This window comes from Nerophis lumbriciformis, linkage group LG16, assembly GCF_033978685.3.
Source record: "Nerophis lumbriciformis linkage group LG16, RoL_Nlum_v2.1, whole genome shotgun sequence".
Classification (NCBI taxonomy): domain Eukaryota; kingdom Metazoa; phylum Chordata; class Actinopteri; order Syngnathiformes; family Syngnathidae; genus Nerophis; species Nerophis lumbriciformis.
Genome location: NC_084563.2, coordinates 12277099 through 12300917, shown reverse-complemented (window position 1 = coordinate 12300917; position 23819 = coordinate 12277099). Strand labels below are relative to the sequence as shown.

Sequence of the window (23819 nt, the reverse complement as noted above, 5' to 3'; positions counted from 1 at the left end):
GTGTACTCATATATTAGTGTATTTATTTACTGTTGTGTTACAGATTGAGTACAAACAAATGTGTTAGAAATTGCTATGAAACAAAAAAAAAAAAAGGAGTAGGATTAAAAAAACTCTTGCTTCCTCTTACTCCTTTTCGGACATGCTGTAATGAGAAACTGGAAATACGTGATGTATTATAAGGGAATTGTATGCATGTTCGGAATAAACTAACACCATAACCATAACCCAGGCTTACTTTTAGACACTTTATTGCTGTGTTTATTACCTTTTTTTTTTTTTTTTTAACACACAATGGAATGTTGAACGCTTGAACGCCCACCCGGACCAAAACTAATTAAATAGCACAACCAAACAGCTATAATGAAACGGCATAACATACATGACACTATAAAGTCATTCTAACAAAATAGGCTGTTTACAAAAATGCATTTTACATTGGAATGAATACAAAAACAGGAGTAATATGCATTGTTTATCATATTTGCAGATGTACTTGTGTGGCAATATTGTTAGAAAATATCGAAAATAAATGGATTATTGACGTCCCTCCAATACGGAGGTTCTTTTTAAACAAACATAGCTTCTGAGTCAATTATTAGAAGTAGAAACTACAACCAAAAAGAAAAAACAAACACTATAGTTGGATAAAACTAGCTCGATTATGTCTTGATGGCTTGAAGAGGAAGAGGAAGTACGGCAGATTTATTTTAATTTTTTTTGCAACATTCCCCATCAAAAAAGTCCCAGCGGTGTCGTAGTTGTTTATTTGATCTTGTTGTGCTGACTTGCCACCGATTTAGGCCTCGTAAACTCTGTGGGAAGAAAAAAAAAAAAAGAAGATAATTTATTAATTGATTACTCAACACTTTTGTTTCCCCGCCAGGTGCTTGCCACAATAAAAGTACGGCTGCAAAATTAGCTAAAAAAGTTAGCATGCGTCAAGTACAAAGTTATATGAATAAGGTGTACGGCAGCAGAATAAGCTAAAAAACTTAGCATGCTAATAGTTAGCAGTTATCAAGTACAGTCATATGACTCTGAGGGTATGGCTGCAAAATTAGCTAAAATAGTTAGCACGCGTCAAGTACAAAGTTATATGAATAAGGTGTAAGGCTGCAGAAAAAGCTAAAAAACTTAGCATGCCAATAGTTAGCAGTTATCAAGTACAGTCATATGACTCTGAGGGTATGGCTGCAAAATTAGCTAAAATAGTTAGCAGGCGTCAAGTACAAAGTCATATGTATAAGGTGTACGGCTGCAGGATAAGCTAAAAAAGTTAACATGCTAACAGTTAGCATTTATCAAGTACAAAGTTATATGACTGAGAGGTAGGGCTGCAAAATTAGCTAAAATAGTTAGCATGCGTCAAGTACAAAGTTATATGAATAAGGTGTACAGCTGCAGAAGAATTAAAAAATGTAGCATGCTAACAGTTAGCATTCATCAAGTACAAAGACATGACTCTGAGGGGCACGGCTGCAAAATTAGCTAAAAAAAGTTAGCATGCGTCAAGTACAAAGTTATATAACTGAGGTGTACGGCTGCAGAATAAGCTAAAAAAAAACTTAGCATGCGAACAGTTAGCATTTATCAAATACAAAGTCATACAACTCTGAGGGGCACGGCTGCAAAATTAGCTAAAATAGTTAGCAGGCGTCAAGTACAAAGTCATATGTATAAGGTGTACGGCTGCAGGATAAGCTAAAAAAGTTAACATGCTAACAGTTAGCATTTATCAAGTACAAAGTTATATGACTGACAGGTAGGGCAGCAAAACTAGCTAAAAAAGTTAGCATGCGTGAAGTACAGAGTTATATAACAAAGGTGTACGGCTGCAAAATAAGCTACAAAGTTAGCCCGCTAACATATGTCAAGTTCCAGGTTTTATGACTGATGTCTGCAAAATTATCTAAAAAATTTAGCTAGCTAGTTAGCATGCCAACAGTTAGCATGTGAAAAGTATCAAGGTATATGACGTTAAGGCGCACGGCTGCAAAATTAACTAAAAAAGTTAGCATGCGTCAAGTACAAAGTTATATGAATAAGGTGTAAGGCTGCAGAATAAGCTAAAAAACTTAGCATGCCAATAGTGAGCAGTTATCAAGTACAGTCATATGACTCTGAGGGTATGGCTGCAAAATTAGCTAAAATAGTTAGCACGCGTCAAGTACAAAGTTATATGAATAAGGTGTACAGCTGCAGAAGAATTAAAAAATGTAGCATGCAAACAGTTAGCATTTATCAAGTACAAAGTCATATAAAACTGAGGGGCACGACTGCAAAATTAGCTAAAAAAAGTTAGCATGCGTCAAGTACAAAGTTATATGAATAAGGTGTACGGCTGCAGGATAAGCTGAAAAAGTGTACATGCTAACAGTTAGCATTTATCAAGTACAAAGTTATATAACTGAAGTGGACGGCTGCAGAATAAGCTAAAAAACTTAGCATACTAACAGTTAGCATTTATTAAGTACAAAGTCATAACCCTGAGGGTATGGCTGCAAAATTAGCAAAAATAGTTAGCAGGCATCAAGTACAAAGTTATATGAATAAGGTGTACGGCTGCAGGATAAGCTAAAAAAGTTAACATGCTAACAGTTAGCATTTATCAAGTACAAAGTTATATGACTAGAGGTAGGGCTGCAAAATTAGCTAAAAAAGTTAGCATGCGTCAAGTACAGAATATTAACACTAAATTAGTAATGTTACCTTTGGTTATAATTATACCTAAACTCAGCGGTGTGCCGTCAGGGCATTCTCTCCTGGCCTAACATAAATCATGATGATGAATGAATAAAAGTTCAGTTTAATCTACTTTCCGTAAAGTATTCATCGTATTCTCTTCATCTTCAGTGTTGCTTGTTTGCTACGTTAGAGCTTTTGTCCAATCAGAATTCAGCGAGCTCGTTGCCAGCGCTGTATGAATTCTGCCGGTTGATAAGACAGTTGCGATAGCCAATCAGATGACGAGTTGTTGACAGTAGCCTACCTAGGTAACCTTAGGTTAAATGAGACTGTGGTTGGATTTTCACTCGTCACTCCCAAGTGAGTATCGAATCACGACTTTTAATCGGCGAAAAGCAGGAAGTGGCTCCGAGACAGCAGCGAAATCATCGGCACTCACTTTTATCCACTCACAAAGGAGAGCAAAATGTGAGTTCAAATATTTTATTTATTTATTTTTCCACGTTTAATATGTTTTTTACAATCATTTTAATTTGCACAGGACCACGTAAAAATGCTGATGCGGGTTTATTTTTCTTAAATGTGCCGAAATATAGGCTGTTTTGTACACTGTTGAGGTGATTCAATATCCAGTAGTGCGTAAATTTGTTTCTGTATACCGTATTTTTCGGACTATAAGTCGCAGTTTTTTTTCATAGTTTCATAGGTGCGACTTATACTCAGGAGCAGGGCCGGCCCGTGGCATAGGCCGTATAGGCAAATGCTAAGGGCGCCGTCCATCAGGGGGCGCCACGCCAGTGCCACAAATGTTGGAGAAAAAAAAAAAAGAAAAAAAAAAGTTGGTACTATTATTTCTAAATACAAAAAATAATCCCACGTTAATTAAAATGCAAAGTAAAGCCTATTTAATAGAAATATTATTTGTTACAACATTACGCCCCCCTGCCCCGCACGGTGCGCCCCCTCCCTTCCCGTATCATGACTCTTTTTGGACGTCACCACATCAAAAAATCAACACAAGATGTCAAAACGGCCAAAACTGTCAGGTGCCCAGGGAAGAAAAAAGAGAAAAGAAGAGGAGGAACGAGAAAAGACAGAGGTAGCAGGTAGGTAACGTTAGCCTACATGAAATTATTTGTATGTTACAGAATGTGATAGTGACCTGGCTTTTTAGCGTTAAGCTAATGCTACATGATTCGGCAATTGCTAATCAATAAATAGCTAGTTCTGTTTTAACGTCGGGTTAATATTGTGGAGGGGGCTAAATTGTTATGGAAAATAATAATGTAATGTTAGCTAATTACAGTACTCCCACCTTACATTCCTCAGGGACATTTGTATTAGATCTTTTAAGCAGGTGTTTTTTTGTTTACATTGTTATTGCCTTCTGGTTAGCTAATGTTTGACCTGCAGGTAATAGTCACTTTTTTCCACCCCTTTATATATTAGGGTTAGTTGTAAGTAAAAAAAAAAAGGTCAAAGACAAAGCTATTCGGTTTCTTGTGAGTATATACACTTCACTGCCGATGTGGGGGGGCGCCACCTAAAATCTTGCCTAGGGCGCCAGATTGGTTAGGGCCGGGCCTGCTCAGGAGCGACTTATGTTGTGAAATTATTAACACATTAGCGTAAAATATCAAATAATATTATTTAGCTCATTCACGTAAGAGACTAGACGTATAAGATTTCATGGGATTTAGCGATTAGGAGTGACAGATTGTTTGGTAAACGTATAGCATGTTCTATATGTTATAGTTATTTGAATGACTCTTACCATAATATGTTACGTTAACATACCAGTTGGTTATTTATGCCTCATATAACGTACACTTATTCAGCTTGTTGTTCACTATTCTTTATTTTAAATTGCCTTCCAAATGTCTATTCTTGGTGTTGGCTTTTATCAAATACATTTCCCCCAAAAATGCGACTTATACTCCAGTGTGACTTATGTTTTTTTTCCTTCTTTATTATGCATTTTCGGCCGGTGCGACTTATACTCCGGAGCGACTTATACTCCGAAAAATACGGTAGTATTTCTCCAGCAATGGTCATGTGGTGACATAAATGATGGTATTTTGAGAGGTATTTATTAAAGTCGGACATCACTGGAGGCCTAGGTGGGAAACGCACGGCCCGCCACTGCCTAAACTACTTGCAGTGTGACAGGATAAACCTCGTCATGACATGAAAGCATGCGTTAATCACAAGGATGTGCGTGGAATTAAATGATGGAATGGATTCAGCAATGTGATTCAACTAATGTGATTCAGTTTAAGAGACTTATCAAACTGCAAGAGTTCACAAAGTACAAAAAAGAAGAAACAAGAAAAACATTTTGAACCTTTAATAAAAAGAGATTATGATTATTTAGGTACTGTATTTTCCAGACTATAAGGCGCACTTAAATCTTTTTATCATTTTCCTCAAAAATTGACAGTGTGCCTTATAACCTGGTGCGCATAATGTACGGAACAATTCTGGTCTTGCTTACCGACCTCGAAGCAATTTTATTTGGTACATGGTGTAATGATAAGTGTGACCAGTAGATGGCAGTCAAACATAAGAGATAAGTGTAGACTGCACTATGATGGCGATATGACTCAAATAAACAAGACCAACATTTTATATGTTACATTGAAAATATAGAACATTATACACGGCGCTCAATAATCTATCAAAATGTTTTAGTACGACTTTGGTAAGCTATGAAGCCGCACCGCTTGATGTGCTTCAACATAGGAGTATTATTATGGTGTGTGTATTAGGTAAGACATTATCTGGCGTTTTGTTTTGCAATATTATGCAAAAGCAACTTTTCTTACCTTCTGGTACCTGCTGATCTGTATTTGGGATCTGCATGAATCCTGAAAAATTGCGCATGTCCGTCTTTGTAGTCTGCGCCCACCACGTAGTTGATACATTTCTTCTATTTCTCTATCTTCTTGTTATGGGACATTCATCCCAGGCTGTTGCCATTTTTAATATAAAGTAGTGTAAAGTTCTTACTTACAGTATATCTGTCAGTAAACTCGCCATGAAAGCGCTAAAACATACCGGTATAGTGACTTTACATTATTCACCCAAGGATCTTACTTATATCTGTCAGTAAACTCGCCATGAAAGCGCTAAAACATACCGGTATAGTGACTTTACATTATTCACCCAAGGATCTTACTTATATCCGTCAGTAAACTCGCCATGAAAGCACTAAAACATACCGGTATAGTGACTTAAATTATTCACCCAAGGATCTTTAGTTATTAGAGAGTTCCGGTCGGACGTTTTTTCACGGGACACATTTCCTGTGTTGTCGTTTCCGGTTGAGGAGATTCTGCTCCGTTATTGATTGAAGTAAAGTCTGTTTGTCATTAAAACAGTTAGCTCCATCTTTTGACACTTCTTCCACTCCCGTCCTTGCACGCTACACCGCTACAACAAAGATGACGGGGAGAAGACGATGCCGAAGGTGAGCCACGTAAATAAGACCGCCCACAAAACGACGCATTCGGAAACGACTGTCAGAAAACGGCTTGAAGATGATCTGTAAAACAATCTATGCAACATTTTGACCAAAGAACCACCATTACATGTTATGTAGACCACAAGGACGTGCTTTACATTTAGAAATTTTTTTAAAATATGCGCCTTATATATATGAAAAAAAAAAAAAAAAAATAGACCATTCATCGGCAGTGCGCCTTATAATCCGGTGCGCCCCGTGGTCCGGAAAATACGCTATTGTATATTTGGTTACTTATTTACGGTACATTTATTTATTTATTCACTGTTCTGTTACAAACAGAGAACAAAGAAATGGGATAAAACTGTCATGATATGAAAAGGAGTAGGTTTAAGTAAGCTCTGCTTCTTTCTACTCCTTTCCGGACGTGCTGTAATGGAACAACTGGAAATATGTACATTGTAATTGGATTGTTTGCATGTTCAAAACAAACTGAAACTGAACTGAAGATTATATTATCAAAGTTTAGGTCAGACTGATAACAAAATAAATACTAATCAAATATACAGCAAAAGCAAGGACTCATAAAAACTGATGAAAAATACATATATACGATGACGAGTACTAAAACTAACTTTAACTAAATTAATAATAATTATGTTTCTTAAATAAACTGTTAAAATTTAATTGCAAACGAAAATGCAGCTTCGCCCCTTTAGTCGTAGTTTTTGCGCTAAAGAAAGAAGAAGTTTGCTATTGTCATGACTGCCACGAGTATTAGAAAAGAGTATGACACTGAGTACCACAGCTGAGAAACAGACGGCCCTCAATGTGGCGCTTGCGGCCCAAAAATGGCCCTAGGGTTAAGAAACACTGGTCTACACCACATCAATGATCTTACCTGTGTTTGTCTTTCCAGATGCGGAACCACTTGACCAGATTCTTGGTGCTCTGCAGTTTGGGGTGAAGGCAGTACTCCTGACCCTTGAAGCGGGACACATTCTCCATCGTCACACTTTAGGAAAAAGAGGAAGAAATAATAACTATCAGAATATTATTACATGAAATAAATTGTTTTAGCCTTTTTACAGTATAGTATTGAAATATATTCAGTGGAAAACGTTTCCATTATTAGTTTTATACTGTGGTCTTCAACGTTTTCCAAACTGAGGGATATCTTTTATAAAAAATCGGATTGAATTTTAAATTAAGCTGGTCCTAAAACTACTATTGTGCAATACTCAAATATTCAAATGACAGCACTAATAGCTAGGTGGCTCAGGGAATAAAACACATGGGTCAATCCCAAATTATTTTGGATGACATATGTTGAGTAAGAAGGACCACGGAGACAGAAGAGTTTTACTAAATCCTCTTACATCTCTAGAGGACCTGTATAAGAGACACTGCAACAGGAGAGCAAACAGCATCCTCAGGGACTCATCCCACCCAGGTCACCACTGGCTTGAACTCTTGCCCTCAGGGAGGCGCTATAAGACCATCAAAGCAAGGACAAATAGATTGAAAAACATGTTTCTATCCTAGAGCTGCTATTGTCCTAAACTCTGCATGCACCTAAACACTCACCACTTTATTAACTTGCTTACCTCTGATAGAGATCTACTGTGCAATATGTTTTTAACATTTTATCATGTTTTAAAAATTTAAATTGTTTTATTATTGTTTGTTGTCTTAAGACTATTTTATGTAGGTTGTTTTAAAAGCACTGAGCTGGATTGCTGTCCAATTTTGTTGTTTCCATACAATGACAATAAAGGTATTCTGATTCTGGAGACCAGCCCTTACAACGCATCAGCAAGAAGAGATCTAAATTCCAACAAACAGACTCGGCTTATTTAGAGCGAAAATAGCCCCTTCCCGCCCAGAAAGAAATACAGCTGTTGTTCCAAACAGATATGGCCTTCTCCACAGAAAGGGAGTATGTCACACCCTACGCGGACAGTACGGCGCCTTCAAAGTGAAACAAAGAGATTACTAGCGGACATAAGATAAAAAAAACCAAAGTGTTCACATGGAAAAATATTAGCTGCTTTAAACATGACAATGGATTAAGAAAGAACACTTAATACATGCATTCTCCACATTAGCAACTGGCATGCTAACTGCGAGCTGTCAGGTTGCGTTGCTAATCGCTAGCGTGACCTAGTATGCTAATCGCGAGATGGCAGCTCGTGCCGCCAATTGCTAGGTGCCAACTGGAGCGCTAATCGCTAACTGGCAACGGGGGCGCTAATTGCTAACTGGCATGCTAATCGCTAACTGACAACTAGCACGCTAGTCGCTAACTGCTAGCTGGCATTCTAAAGTGCTAATCGCTAGCTATCTTAGACACTAAGATGAATTAATATTGATATTTTTATATTATATTATTATTCGCCTTCCGCCCGAATGCAGCTGAGATTGGCTCCAGCACCCCCCGCGACCCCAAAAGGGACAATCGGTAGAAAATGGATGGATGGATCATTATTTATTCATATTTTTATTCTAAATCCGCAAGGTGCAGTGAGTGGGGTGGCTGCCATTTCTAAACCTGGGCCAACGTTCATGTGTATTTAAAGACCTTTTAGTTTGTTGGAAACATTGTAGGAGACATGAAACAATTATAAATGTATTGAGATCAGATTAAGGACACCTTTGAGTTGTGATTAATCATGATTATTCCCAGGTAATTACTTGTTTGCATAATTTAAATTAACTTAAAAAAAGCAACATTTGGACACAAATGCAATTGTCAGAATGTCATCCAGGAACACTTTTAAAAAGGTCAAAATAAATTGCATGATTAATCTGCGTGTATACACAGTCAGTTTTTAAATGATTAATCACATGAGTGAACTTATTTTTGACAGCCCTAAAAAACATTTTAAAAAGTCTAACCAGCCAAAAATGTCATGACCCCCTGTTGTACAGTACAGTACCTCTGCAGGGAGTATATGCACTTTTAGGGCTTTTAATGGTGTCCATTATTTGTGGCTTTTTTGCCATTTGCTGAGGGTCTTGGAACACAAACCCCCTGAATAGCAGTTATCTACTGCTGTGTTTCTAAATTAGGGGTGTCCAAACGTCTTGAAAGGGGGGCCCGGAATGGGCTTTAAAAAATTGGCCGGGGGTCAAAAAGCGGACTGTATGCAAAGTAACTATTAGTATATATGTATATGTGTGTATATATATATATATATATATATATATATATACTAGTGATGGGTCCGGCAACACCGATGCATCGGCGCATGCGTCGAGCTCATAGAGCAAAACCCTGTGTCGGTGCGCGTACCGCTTTTAGAAAGTCACGTGACCGATCATGAGCTGTTTTGGTCACGTGACCGATACGTGAACTGTGTCGCACTGACGCCTCCTCTGTGCCCTGTGAGCGGCTCTTTTCTACAGCCGGAGAAATAATAACTAAGAAGAGAAATCGTCTAAAATGTAATACGTCGGAAAAACTTCTTTTTTTTTATAAAAATGTGTAAAAAAATAAAATTAAAAAAATTCCCAGTCCACAATCATCCACAACACATTCTTAGGTTTCCATGTTATGATACATGTTCACATTATTTATTGACTGTATCTAAAAAAGATAAACATATATTTTTATTTAAATGAAGATATGAAATAATCCTAAATGAAATACAATGACTTGGTTTATATTATTGTATATACTAGGGCAGGGGTCACCAACGCGGTGCCCGCGGTCACCAGGTAGCCCGTAAGGACCAGATCAGTCGCCCGCTGGCCTGTTCTAAAAATAGCTCAAAGAGCAGCACTTACCAGTGAGCTGCCTCTATTTTATAAATTTTATTTATTTACTAGCAAGCTGGTCTCGCTTTGCTCGACATTTTTAATTCTAAAAGAGACAAAACTCAAATAGAATTTGAAAATCCAAGAAAATAATAAGACTTGGTCTTCACTTGGAATAAGCGGTAGAAAATGGATGGATGGCTCGGTCTTCACTTGTTTAAATAAATTCATTTATTTTTTACTTTGCTTCTTATTACTTTTAGAAATACAATTTTAGAGAAAAAATACAACCTTAAAAATGATTTTAGGATTTTTAAACAAATATACCTTTTTACCTTTTAAATTTCTTCCTCTTCTTTCCTGACAATTTAAATCAATGTTCAAGTAATTTTTTTTTTTTTTAATTATTGTAAAGAATAATAAATATTTTAGCTTCTGGTTTTTCGACGAAGAATATTTGTGAAATGTTTCTTCAAACTTACTATGATTAAAATTCAAAAAAATTATTCTGGCAAATCTAGAAAATCTGTAGAATCAAATTTAAATCTTATTTCAAAGTATTTTGAATTTATTTTAAAATTTTTGTTCTGGAAAATCTAGAAGAAATACTGATTTGTCTTTGTTAGAAATATAGCTTGGTCCAATTTGTTAAATATGCTAACAAAGTGCAGATTGGATTTTAACCAATTTAAAACATGTCATCAAAATTCTAAAATGTATCTTAATCAGGAAAAATTACTAATGATGTTCCATAAATTATTTTTTTTATTTTTTCAAAAAGATTCAAATAAGCTAGTTTTTCTCTTCTTTTTGTCAGTTGAATTTTGAATTATAAAGAGTCGAAATTGAAGATAAACTATGTTTCAAAATTTTATTTTAAATTTTTTCTTGTTTTCTCCTCTTTTAAACCGTTCAATTAAGTGTTTTTTTCATCATTTATTCTCTACAAAAAACCTTCCGTAAAAGGAAAAAAAAATGTACGACGGAATGACAGACAGAAATACCCATTTTTTTATATATATATAAATGTATATATTTAGCTATTCTTGTTTAAATCACACTTACGTGTAACTTACAAATGACAATATATTTATTTATTTAAGTGTGTATCAAACTGGTAGCCCTTCGCATTAATCAGTACCCAAGAAGTAGTTTTGGTTTCAAAAAGGTTGGTGACCCCTGTACTAGAGCATAAAATCAGTGTCAGTTGAGTCGGTCCATAGGTTGCAGTATCAATACAGTTTTGCAATGTGTCGAAACGCTTCATGACGCCTCATCAACCCATCACTACCGTGCACATTTGTTAGGAAGTTCAACATGGACAAACTACAAACATTCAATCTTGTTGGCCAGTGAAAAGCATGTGCTCAACAAACAAATAATAAGAAGCAAAGTAAAAAATAAATGAATTTATTTAAACAAGTGAAGACCCATCCATCCATCCATTTTCTACCGCTTATTCCAAGTGAAGACCAAGTCTTTAAAATATTTTCTTGGATTTTCAAATTCTATTTGAGTTTTGTCTCTTTTAGAATTAAAAATGTCGGAGACCAGCTTGCTGGTAAATAAATAACATTTTAAAAATAGAGGCAGCTCACTGGTAAGTGCTGCTCTTTGAGCTATTTTTAGAACAGGACAGCGGGCGACTGATCTGGTCCTTACGGGCGACCTGGTGACCGCGGGCACCGCGTTGGTGACCCCTGCCCTAGTATATACAATAATATAAACCAAGTCATTGTATTTCATTTAGGATTATTTCATATCTTCATTTAAATAAAAATATATTTTTATCTTTTTTAGATACAGTCAATAAATAATGTGAACATGTATCGTAACATGGAAATCTAAGAGAACGTGTACATGAGTTTTGTTGATTTGCTAATTGATTGTGCTAAATCTGTTTTGATTATTGAATTCTTTACTTTGACATTTGACTATTGACCTTTTGACTATGAATACATGTATCTTGTTATAATGGATTTACCTTTTATTTTTAATATGCTTATTTTGATGAATTATATAGGCCTATTTAACGCATGCATTTTTGAAATGTATTTAGAATATAAATGTATTATATATAATATACAATACTAATATTGTCTCTATTTATTACTGTTACAGATTGTGGGTGCTTTGTTTCTTCCTGTTCACCTTTTGGGATTTCAATAAATGTTTGTAAACTGTTACCAACTGCGTGCCTTGCCATCCTTGATTTGAAAGCCTGGTTTGCGAAGGTTACATTACCTTCACCCGAGGCGGGGTGTGACTATATATATGTGTATATATGTCACACCCCGCCTCGGGTGAAGGTAATGTAACCTTGCAAACCAGACTTTCAGATCAAGGATGGCAAGGCACGCAGTTTAACAGCATATATATGTATATATAAAATAAAGTTTATGAGTTTGAACATCAAATATCTTGTCTTTGTCGTGCATTCAATTGAATATGGGTTGAAAAGGATTTGTAAATCATTGTATTCCGTTTAAATTTATATCTAACACAATTTCCCAACTCATATGGAAACTGAGTTTGTAGATAAGTGTGGAGAGTTTTTGCATTTTTCCCATCATCCCTTGTAATGGATTCAAATGGGGGTCATTTAATGTTTATGCTTAATGGGTGTTTTTTTTCTTCCAATGAGCAGGTTAATATATTATTTGTAAAAAGCACTTTACATTGAGCAAACCTCAAAGTGCTAGTGTATTAAAAAAAATAAAAATAAAAAGATGATAAAAACTAGAACAGCCTAATAGCTAGAACTAGTATGCATATATCTAAAAGGGTTTTTAAGCCTTTTTTAAAAGCATTCAGTCTGTAGTGCCCTCAGGTGGTCAGGGAGAGCGTTCCACAGACTGGGAGCGGCGGAGCAGAAAGTCCAGTCGCCCATTGATAGTAGCTTTGTCGGAGGTAAGCTTGTCCGGAGCGGAGGTGTTGTGTGGAGGATTTGGGGGTGAGCAGTTTGAGGTAGAGGGGGGCATTTCCATGAAGGCACTGGTGGGTTAGTAGGGAGACTTTGTATTAAATCCTGAGTGGAACAGGAAGCCAGTGAAGGGATTTGAGAATTGATGTGATGTGGTTGTATTTCCGTACTCATCAGGATCCTAGCAGTTATGTTGAATTTTTGTGCTAGTTATTTTTTTCCCCCTGCACCATGACTAGGGAAGGTTGTTTGAATTGGGTAATATAAATGTGTATGCGTTTACCTAAATGTACAATTGTTAGTCACTGTTCGAGAGAAATAAGCGGTAGGAAAATGGATGGATGGACTTTAGTTACTTTCATTAGTCAGCATGTGACGACAAAAAGGCAGCTACGGCTGGGTAGCTGTACATGGTATAAAAACATTTCGCTTAATGGACTTGTGCTATCTTACCAGCCAAATTAAAAGCGGTGAGTCAATTTGGACGCCCCTTTTCTAAACCACACTGCCGGGGCCCATTGTTGGGCGAGCGACCCCTAAAGGCCCGCCAACAAATATCTCTATTGCTCAGCTGTAATACACTTTTCCACCACTTGTGGCAGTAATATTTTTTTAGAGTAAAACTCACAAAAAAAAATTTCGTCAGGCATTAAACATTTTGCATGTTTGATTTAGGAGTTATGTTTGAATACATTTTTTTATTGCTTTTTTCGCATTATCAGGATTCTAAGCACATTTCTGTCATTGAGTAAAAAACTACTTTTTATGTTTGCAAGCCTTAAAAAAAGCATGTATCGAGTAAAACTCACAAGGATGCATTATTAGCCAATTTTCATGTATGGTTTAGGAGTTATGTTTAAATACCTGTCATATTGAGTGTTAGTTATACTGTCATGAGTAAAACCAAATTTTTATATTTGCAAACCTTACCAAAACACCTGATTCAAGTAAAACTAACAGAATATTACATGCATTTTTAGACAGATTGCATGTTTGGTTTTGGAGTTGTTTATATAAATTTCATATTTAGTATGACAGTTATACGGAGTAAAAAAACTAACTTGTGTCTTTGCAAACTTTACAAAATGTTTTTCTAGTAAAACTCACAAAGATACATTTCTACAGGCATTAGCCATTTTGACTGTGTGGTTTAGGAGTTATGTTTAAATACATTTGTATTGCTTTTTTCGCATTATCTCAGGATTCTAAGCACATTTCTGTCATATTGAGTAAAAAAACTACTTTTTGTGTTTGCAAGCCTTAAAAAAAGCATGTTTCAAACAAAACGTTTGGAGCTAAAGTCATAGAGAAGCTTAAGCGCAAATATGACTAAAGTGGTAAAGCTCTATTTTCATTTTTTTATAGGAAAAAAAAAAGTTAATTGAGTTATAATTGATTTATCCTAGCACTGTACATTTATTTTTAATGAGCTTTTAGTTCCCTTCCTATGCAGTTTGATTTTGTTTTAATTCTTTGACCAGTATTTTTGTAATCAGCTTGACGCGAGCCTTGATAAAAAGGTTTCACATTTGACAAGGATTATTTTGTATAAATGTAATAAATAAGTTAGATCAAATGATTGAATATAACGAAAATCTAAAGTGTTAATATTTGAGTGGAAACCTGGTCTACTGTACAGTACGTACTTACAAATTAAGATTGATAGAATATATGAAATGTATTAAAAAATGTCATGAACATAAATGACACTATTGATGAAAGATGGATAGAAACAAAGAAGGCTTAAAAAAGACAACATTTTTGGTCGCTGCTCATTGGCAAAATGCTATGGAAACATTTTTTGTACGCTTAATATATTCATGTTATCCTTCTGTGGTGGTGAAACTAATTCCATAGACAAATCTGGCAGATTTTTGACAAATATTTCCTCAAAAAAAATGTACACGGCAAAAACTGAAATCTAAGTAAGATGAAATATCTCAAATAAGGGTGATATTTGCTTATTTTCTGTCTGATAAGATAATTCTTCTCACTAAGCAGATTTTATGTGAGAGTGTTTTACTTGTTTTAAGGGTTTTGGTCCTAAATGATCTCAGTAAAATATTACAGCTTGTTGCTGAGATTTGATGACCTATATTGAGTAAAACATGCTTGAAACTAGAATATCAACTGTTGCAAAGCTGTGTCATCAACACTCACAAGTATAAAACTACTTTTTTAAAGTAATCATTTCTTTCTTCAAGCATGAAAAAAAAAAAATCATGACACCGAGCGCATGTCATTATGTTAAGATAATGGCACTAGCTTTTACTTGAATTAAGAACATTTTAACATAGAGCAAAAAGGTCTCATTTTTTTTTCTACCAAGAGGAGAATGTACTTATTTTTGGGTTCATTGAGGTTAGATAATTGTACTTGTTTTGGAAAGTCTTAAGTCAAATTTTCTTGTTCTATTGGCAGATAATTTTGCTTAGTTTGAGTGAATTATATTTATGTAGTAGTTCAAATAAAATACCCCTAATTTTTTTCTTTTTTTTTCCTGATTTTGAACACTGACTTATACGTTCGGTGCAGAGACAGCATGCGGCATATTCAGGCCGAAGGAGAGAACCTGTGGGAAAAACACCCAGCATGCATTGGGCCTCGCCTCCCTCTCTAAACCATGAATGTTAAATGAGTTGACTCTGAGAAAATAGGCTTAAAAAGGCACATTCAGGATTAGATTAAAGGCTCTGCCAGCTATTTTTCGGCCTCTTTAGGTTCTTTAGCGGGATATCACGGCACGCTGTGCAATGCCTGTGCTTCTGGTGCCGTATTGTTAGGCACTCGCTGTGCTTTTGGACTCATTTGTTCACTCTTTCCCCTGCCAAATGGTGACGAAACATCACAGCAAATTTCCTTCTGTGGTGTAAATAACAGATTACTGGTGGCCGCCAATGTGCAGCTGGGATAGGCTCCAGCGACCACGAGAGGGACAAGCGGTAGAAAATGGATGGCTAGCCTACTTTGCATGAATTATATAAGTTGACATTTACGTGCAGTGTGTGTCCACTCGCCATAACATAAGGAACACTTGCACAGCTCAGTTTTTCCCGTACATCTATTTAATTGTGGCGGCCCGACATGAATAAACTTGGACCGCCACAGATACAATACATAAATAAACATAAAAAGAAGAACAGAAAATGTTTGTCACGTTTTTGGCTCACTTTTTGTCTCCTCCACAGGATCCAGAAAAAATACCAACATGTTGGCCAATAATACAAATGAGTTTGATTGCAATCCTATGGAAAACCCTGATTTTTGCGCATTTTACCATTCATCAGCCCCTTTTTTAATATTGTTTGTTTTATCATTATAGACCTATTTATGGATATTTTTGTTTTTATTTATGCATTTTTAAACTTTTTTTTATGGATATTCCCTATTTTAACTTATGCTGCTTATTTTATTACTATTATGATTTTACCATTTTATTGTTTGGTTCGCTTAGCTGTGTATATAGCTATATCTATATCGTATATACTGTATGTATATATATATATATATATATATATATATATATATATATATATATATATATATATTTATACATTTATATTTATATATATTTACATATGTATATATATATATATATACACATTTATATGTACATATATATATATACATACATTTATATGTACATATACACACACACATATATATATATGTATGTGTGTGTATATGTACATGTATGTTTATGTAACATTTGTTTATAGGGTTTTTACAGACATACAATTGACAAATGTATATCAAATGTTTTACCCTACAAATAAAATGGAAAAAAAAGAAAAAAGAAATATAAAACAATTATATATATATACCTGTATACACACACGTTAGGTAAGGAAAAAACAAAAGAGGCTATATCATCCCTACAAGCCAGTTTCACAGATTTTATAAAATTTTTAAATTTTTTATAAAATCCCGACGAGCAGGGAAACCTGCGAAACAGGCTTGTAGGGATGATATAACCTCTTTTGTTTTTTCCTGACGTATCTATTCCGCTCTAACCTGGTATTGAGCACTGTATAACAGATAAACCCCAGAAACCTTGACTGCATATGTATATACACACACACACACACTGACACACACACACACACATATGTATATATATATATATATATATATATATATATATATATATATATATATATATATATATACATATATACACAGTGTATATATATAAAGTATATATAATTAAACTAAAAAATAGAAAATAATAGTAATAACATTAATAATAAATAAACAAAATAAAGAAAAGATAAATAAAAACATGTTTTGTCTATATTTGCTGCGATTTTAATCATATGTACTTAATATTTCTGTTTTTAATTTGTACAGCACTTTGGCACAGTATTAGCTGTTTTTTCAAACGGTGCTATATGAACTTTTAAACCCTGACCTAGATCACCATGAATAAACTTGGACCGCCACAAATAGTCAATAAAAACAGCAAAAAAGAAGCGACAGAAGACGGACTTAAACATGTTTTGCTTGTCATGTTTTTGGCTCACTTTTTGTCCCTTCCACAGCATCCAAATGACATGCACATGTGTCATGGTCAATTATGCAAATTAGACAATGATGCCTACTGTCACCGATTGCTGTCCTATGGAAAACACAGATTTCTGCACACTTTAGCACTTTTCACATTTTTATTTACATTTTTATTGATGCATTTTTTTTTTTTAATATATGTTCCTTTTTAAAAAAAAAACATTTTTACTGCCTATTTTGTTCTTACCATTTTATTGTTAGGTTCGTTTAGCTGTGTATTTACAGCTTTGTCTGTATACTTTTTTTTAAATTTTATTTTATTTTTAATCTTTCTGTTTTTTATACAGCTCTTTGGGGCAGCAGTGGCTGTTTTTTTTTTTTTTAAATTGTTCCACATAAATAATTAAATCCTGACGTTGATCAGCATTTAATTTTATTTATAGACTTAGAAACAATGTAATGTGTGTAAATATCCTAATGTTTATTTTGTGTATTTGTGTATAGCTTTTTCTGCTATAGTCCAAGCGTGACAGACTCCCTGCATGTTTGCGGTCACTTGGCTAATAAAGACAGGGTTTGTGGCAAAAAAAATGTCATACACACATTTAAAAATAAATCGGTGTTATTATTATTCAGTATTAACATACACATTTTGCTTTGCTATATTTTTCAACTGTTGCTGTTTATTGTACAATGTACTTTGTTGAGAATCCTTTTAGTGACTTTGTCTTTATTGAAAACATCTGGCAACAAATCTAGCATCTATTTCTGGTGTTATTAGATACTGTACTGCACAAAAATTAGGCTATTCTGTACGTAATAAATGAAGATATGGAAACTTTGATTCCTAAGTAATAGCCGTTGTTGAAGGACAGGAAATGACGTGTGCGTGGTGGCGCAGTTGCGTTCATGCTACGTAACGTAAGTTGTTTACATTAAGCGAGTTGAAAAATATAAATCCATAATGATGTCCGTGTCTCCTCTATTTAAAGGGGCTGTGTGCAACACTTACACAGATGCCTAGAGGGCGCTAACGTTTTCTGACGCCCGTATGTAACACATTAACAAATCAACTTTGGGTGTTAGCTACTAATTGTTGGTTGCTTCTTTTGGACTGTTTTTGTACAGTATGTGTGTACGTGTTGACGAGTTACCGCCACAAACACCAATCATTTTATTTGAGCCAGTAAAATGTTTTATTACATAAACTTAGAAATTGTAACAAATATTAACAACTGTAAAACAAATGGGTGCTGTTAAACCACTAATGGTAACATAAGCTGGCCGGTGGTGTTTTTGTTATATTTTTTGCTTTGAAAAATGAAAGTACACATACTGTACATATACATTCACTGTACAAACATACATACACACATACTGTACATATACATTCACTGAACAAACATACACATTCTGTACATATACAAGTATACATACACTCATGCACATAATCATGTTTCATCAAACATATATTAATGTTGTTGCCCTAGGGGAAACTGGGTAACACATGGTACACTGACAAAGCTTAACCTATTGTTAAAATATAACAATCTACAAGGTTAATGTAGATTGTTTCTCTTTCTTCCCCTCCATTTTTCTGCAGTCTTTCGTATCTCTAGTTATCATTACGTATATGTATTGTTGCATTTGAACAACTGTATTGTTGATAATAGAGGTAAATTATTGGTATTGATCATTATCAATAGCGCTATTTCTATTGGTATTTGTATTGCTCCATCTGTAGTGTAATAATGCTCATTGTCATTTCTGTATTATTATTTATTTTGCTAACTGCTTCTTTGCTATCACTTTTACCATCATATTTGTATATATCCTATTTGTTGATATTACTCTATTGTTGTTATTGTTTTTGTCTCTCTGTCTTATCCCCCTCTCGTCCCCACAATTTCCCCCTCTGTCTTCCTTTTTTTCTCTTTCTATCCCCTCCTCCTCCGGCCCGGCTGCACCAAATGATAATATAAATACATTTAATAAAGTCAAATACAAATAAGGCAACAAGAGAAGTATCCTACACGTCTCTTTTGTAAAGTCAATCTAAACAGCCGATATGGGCATCTACATCAACTATATGATTTGCCTGAGAATCTGGACAGGACACAAAAAAATAAAACAAAATAATAATAATAATAATAATAATAATAATAATAATAAATGTAAGTGTGAGAAAGTTGCAAACAGCCCCTTAAACAGTCATAAAAAAATAAGAATCCCCCAACCATACTACATTATATATATATCCATTTATACATTATTACTTTGACTAGTTTTCAAGTAATAAATACAATTTTTTAAAGGGGAACTGCAATTTTTTTGGAATTTTGCCTATTGTTCACAACCATTATGACGATGGATAGATTTTATTGTATTTTTTTTTTATTTTTTAAATGCATTCTAAACATTAAATACAAGTCCGCTTACAGCAGAGCCAATGGGAGCTCCACCTTTTCGCCCATAGAATCCAATAAATGGCGGCAAAAATACTCCATTTAGATTTTGTGACTTGAATAATAATCCAGTATTAGTGATATTGTTATTATAAGCGCTAACGCAGACAAACTATTTTTAGCAATGCCGTGATCACAAGCCTGTGTGCCTATGTTGACATCATTGAGTGAACTTCTGCTTCCTTGCTTCCTGCAAGTTTATTGTAGATCATTATTCATGGATTTCACCTGAAAAGTAGATGGCTGAGGATATAATCCGACACGTTGGGACACTTTGACAGCCATTTAGGACCCGAAACTGGCGAGGATGACACGAAGAGACGCTTGGACACCCAACCCCTTTTCTTTGCAAGGATTATGACACATTTTTCTTCTAAATGGGAATATATGAACATCTTAGCAGTTGGCATCCTGATGACAGCAGACCTTGCACAGTAAGTGATGTTTTGTTATGTTTGTTGGCTCTCAGGAAGTCTGCACTAAGTAATAATTAGTGAAGAAGAAAAAAAAAAATGCAACGGTGGTGATGCGTTTTTGAAATTAATGCACCGCGTATGCTTAAAATGATTAAAAAAAAACACAGAAATATTAAATGTTATTATAAATGTTCCTGTTACTACATTACATATATACTTACATCATGTATATAAAACCCTAATGGAGATGTTTGGATGTTTTTTAACGGCTTTGTAGGCGGAATTGCACGACTTACATAGGCTTCATTGTAAACAAACTTGCATTTATTTAATATTTGGAATGCAAAAAAATAAATTTATAGAGTAACATCCGTCATGATGACCCTGCGCTAGGCCATTGCCATCCTCCTCTTGTGCTTCCTGTACGGCCACGCCATCGTCGGCGGCATCGCCGTCGTTTTCCTCGCTCTCTTTCTGCGAGTGTACGCCTGCAACCACATGAAGTCGGGCAGGCGGGCGATGCCGCTGGCGCAGAACGCGTAGCACTCGCACTGAACTGGGGACTGAAACCACGCTTTGTCGTGGTGCTTTTTCTGGGTCGATTTCTTTGCTTTTATTTTGAAGGGTTCACTTCACATCCCTTAGAGATAGGGTGAGAAGCTCTGCCATCCGGGAGGAGCTCAAAGTAAAGCCGCTGCTCCTCCACATCGAGAGGAGCCAGATGAGGTGGTTCGGGCATCTGGTCAGGATGCCACCCGAACGCCTCCCCAAGGAGGTGTTTAGGGCACGTCCGACCGGTAGGAGGCCACGAGGAAGACCCAGGACACGTTGGCCTGGGAACGCCTCGGGGTCCCACGGGAAGAGCTGGACAAAGTGGCTGGGGAGAGGGAAGTCTGGGCTTCCCTGCTTAGGCTGCTGCCCCCGCGACCCGACCTCGGATAAGCGGAAGAAGATGGATGGATGGATGGCACTTCACATTCATCGTTTTATGTTTTCTTTTATTAGGTACCGAAAGGGATTTTATTTAGACCCCAAGTGCCTCCGAGGGTTCTGTTTCACGATCTGCCCCATGTTCTTCTTACCAAAACACCGCATGTGGCCAAGTGGAGTTACTGCGGGTGTTTTTATTGTTGTTGGCCCATTTAAAGGGGAACATTATCACAATTTCAGGATGGTTAAAACCATTAAAAATCAGTTCCCAGTGGCTTATTATATTTTTCGAAGTTTTTTTCTAAATTTTACCCATCACGCAATATCCCTAAAAAAAAGCTTCAAAGTGCCTGATTTTAACCATCGTTATAAACACCCGTCCATTTTCCTGTGACGTCACATAGTGAAGCCAACACAAACATGGCGGAAAGAACAGCAAGATATAGTGACATTAACTCGGATTCAGACTCGGATTTCAGCGGCTTAAGCGATTCAACAGATTACGCATGTATTGAAACGGATGGTTGTAGTGTGGAGGCAGGTAGCGAAAACGAAATTGAAGAAGAAACTGAAGCTATTGAGCCATATCGGTTCGAACCGTATGCAAGCGAAAACGACGAAAACGACACGACAGCCAGCGACACGGGAGAAAGCGAGGACAAATTCGGTGATCGCCTTCTAACCAACGATTGGTATGTGTTTGTTTGGCATTAAAGGAAACTAACTATGAACTAGGTTTACAGCATATGAAATACATTTGGCAACAACATGCACTTTGAGAGTGCAGACAGCCCAATTTTCATCAATTAATATATTCTGTAGACATACCCTCATGTCAGCAGGCCAGGGAAGCTAGGGTCGATATTCTTCTCTTGATCATCTTCGGTGGCATAAGGGACGGTGTGAGCCAAGACATCCAGGGGGTTTAGCTCGCTTGTCTGCGGTAACAAACTGCCGCCATTGCTTGTCGTGCTACCGAGGCCCTTTGTCCCTGAATTGCTCACACACTCCGGCAGATTCAATGGGGGTCTGGCGGCAGATTTCTTTGACTTTATCGTTGGAAATGCATCTGCTTTGAGTGTCGCAGGATATCCACACATTCTTGCCATCTCTGTCGTAGCATAGCTTTCGTCGGTAAAGTGTGCGGAACAAACGTCCAATTTCTTGCCACTTTCGCATCTTTGGGCCACTGGTGCAACTTGAATCCGTCCCTGTTCGTGTTGTTACACCCTCCGACAACACACCGACGAGGCATGATGTCTCCAATGTACGGAAAACAGTCGAAAAAAACGGAAAATAACAGAGCTGATTTGACTCGGTGTTTGAGAAAATGGCGGATTGCTTCCCGATGTGACGTCACAACGTGACGTCATCGCTTCGAGAGCGAATATTAGAAAGGCGTTTAATTCGCCAAAATTCACCCATTTAGAGTTCGGAAATCGGTTAAAAAAATATATGGTCTTTTTTCTGCAACATCAAGGTATATATTGACGCTTACATAGGTCTGGTGATAATGTTCCCCTTTAACACTGAAGACTTCAACAGTTGATTGGCAACACTAAATTGACCCTAGTGTGCGAATGTGAGTGTGAATGTTGTCTGTCTATCTGTGTTGGCCCTGCGATGAGGTGGCGACTTGTCCAGGGTGTACCCCGCCTTCCGCCCGAATGCAGCTGAGATAGGCTCCAGCACCCCCCGCGTCCCCGAACGGGACAAGCGGTAGAAAATGGATGGATGGATGGATGAATAACATCCGTCGTCACGTCTTGTATAATGATTGTGAACGATAGGCAAATTTCTCAAAAAAGTGCAGTTCACCTTTATGGTGTGGCGGCTTTTTTTTTCTTCTTTTTTTTTTGCCGTGGCAGGCCTCCACGATCAAGTACATGAAGGGGAAATCAACCTATTCAAAAAGTCTAAATTTCCAGAAATAACTAAAAACGCATGGTTGTTTGGATTTTTCATCATAGGCTTCCAACACTCAAATAGATGAAATCACTATTCGACACATTTTGGTCCTGAAGAGAATACAATTCCAATGAATCCATAGCCAATAAGTAATATAAACAGTCCACAATTAAAGTAAAACAAGCGTTTCAGAGAGAGTAGTTTCAGGCCTGTGTGTCCCGTGGTGAGCAGCAGCGGCAGCACAGAATGCCAAAACAAGCTAAAACAAGCCGGGTGAGCCAAAACCACCACAAGGCAACAAAAGCCAAGAGGGGGACTGGGGTTGGGGCTGGAGGGGGGGTCTATCTCTCTCTCTCTCTCTCATTTATTTCCCTTACTCAATCTTTTTCCTTTTAGCGCCTTTCCAGAACCCACTGAGACTCATTTTTCACCAGGCACCAGTCGGTGGTGGCCCCCCCGTCACGTGCTAATAGAGGGGCCTGCAGGCGTACAAACACACACACACACACACACACACACACACACACACACACACGGCATGTTTATTTACTGAGCTTATCAATATTTAAAGCGAGTGGATTATATTATTATTACTATACCACCTGATTAATGTCAGTCCCACACAATTTTTTCTATGTCAGCTGATGCTGGAAGGACTTTTTCCCTGCGTGTGCTGCCAGAATTGGCCAGCAGAGAGAAGCATAGAACTCCCCTTACATGGTGGCCTCCTGGGGCTGATAGAACCTCCACTGTTGTTGTTC

At 36.5% G+C, this 23819-nt stretch overlaps 1 protein-coding gene across 1 annotated transcript in view; it reads right to left on the bottom strand.

Moving 5' to 3' along the window:
* Nucleotides 1-234: 234 nt before the first annotated feature.
* The window catches only part of cxcl14 (chemokine (C-X-C motif) ligand 14), a 30137-nt gene continuing 6552 nt past the window's right edge, over nucleotides 235-23819 (bottom strand). The window contains exons 3-4 of the mRNA XM_061976610.1: nucleotides 7053-7166; nucleotides 235-815 (exon numbers count right to left, since the gene is read on the bottom strand). Of these exons, the coding sequence (XP_061832594.1) occupies nucleotides 800-815; nucleotides 7053-7166 (130 nt within the window). The 3' untranslated portion in view covers nucleotides 235-799. The remainder of the gene's footprint in view (nucleotides 816-7052; nucleotides 7167-23819) is intronic.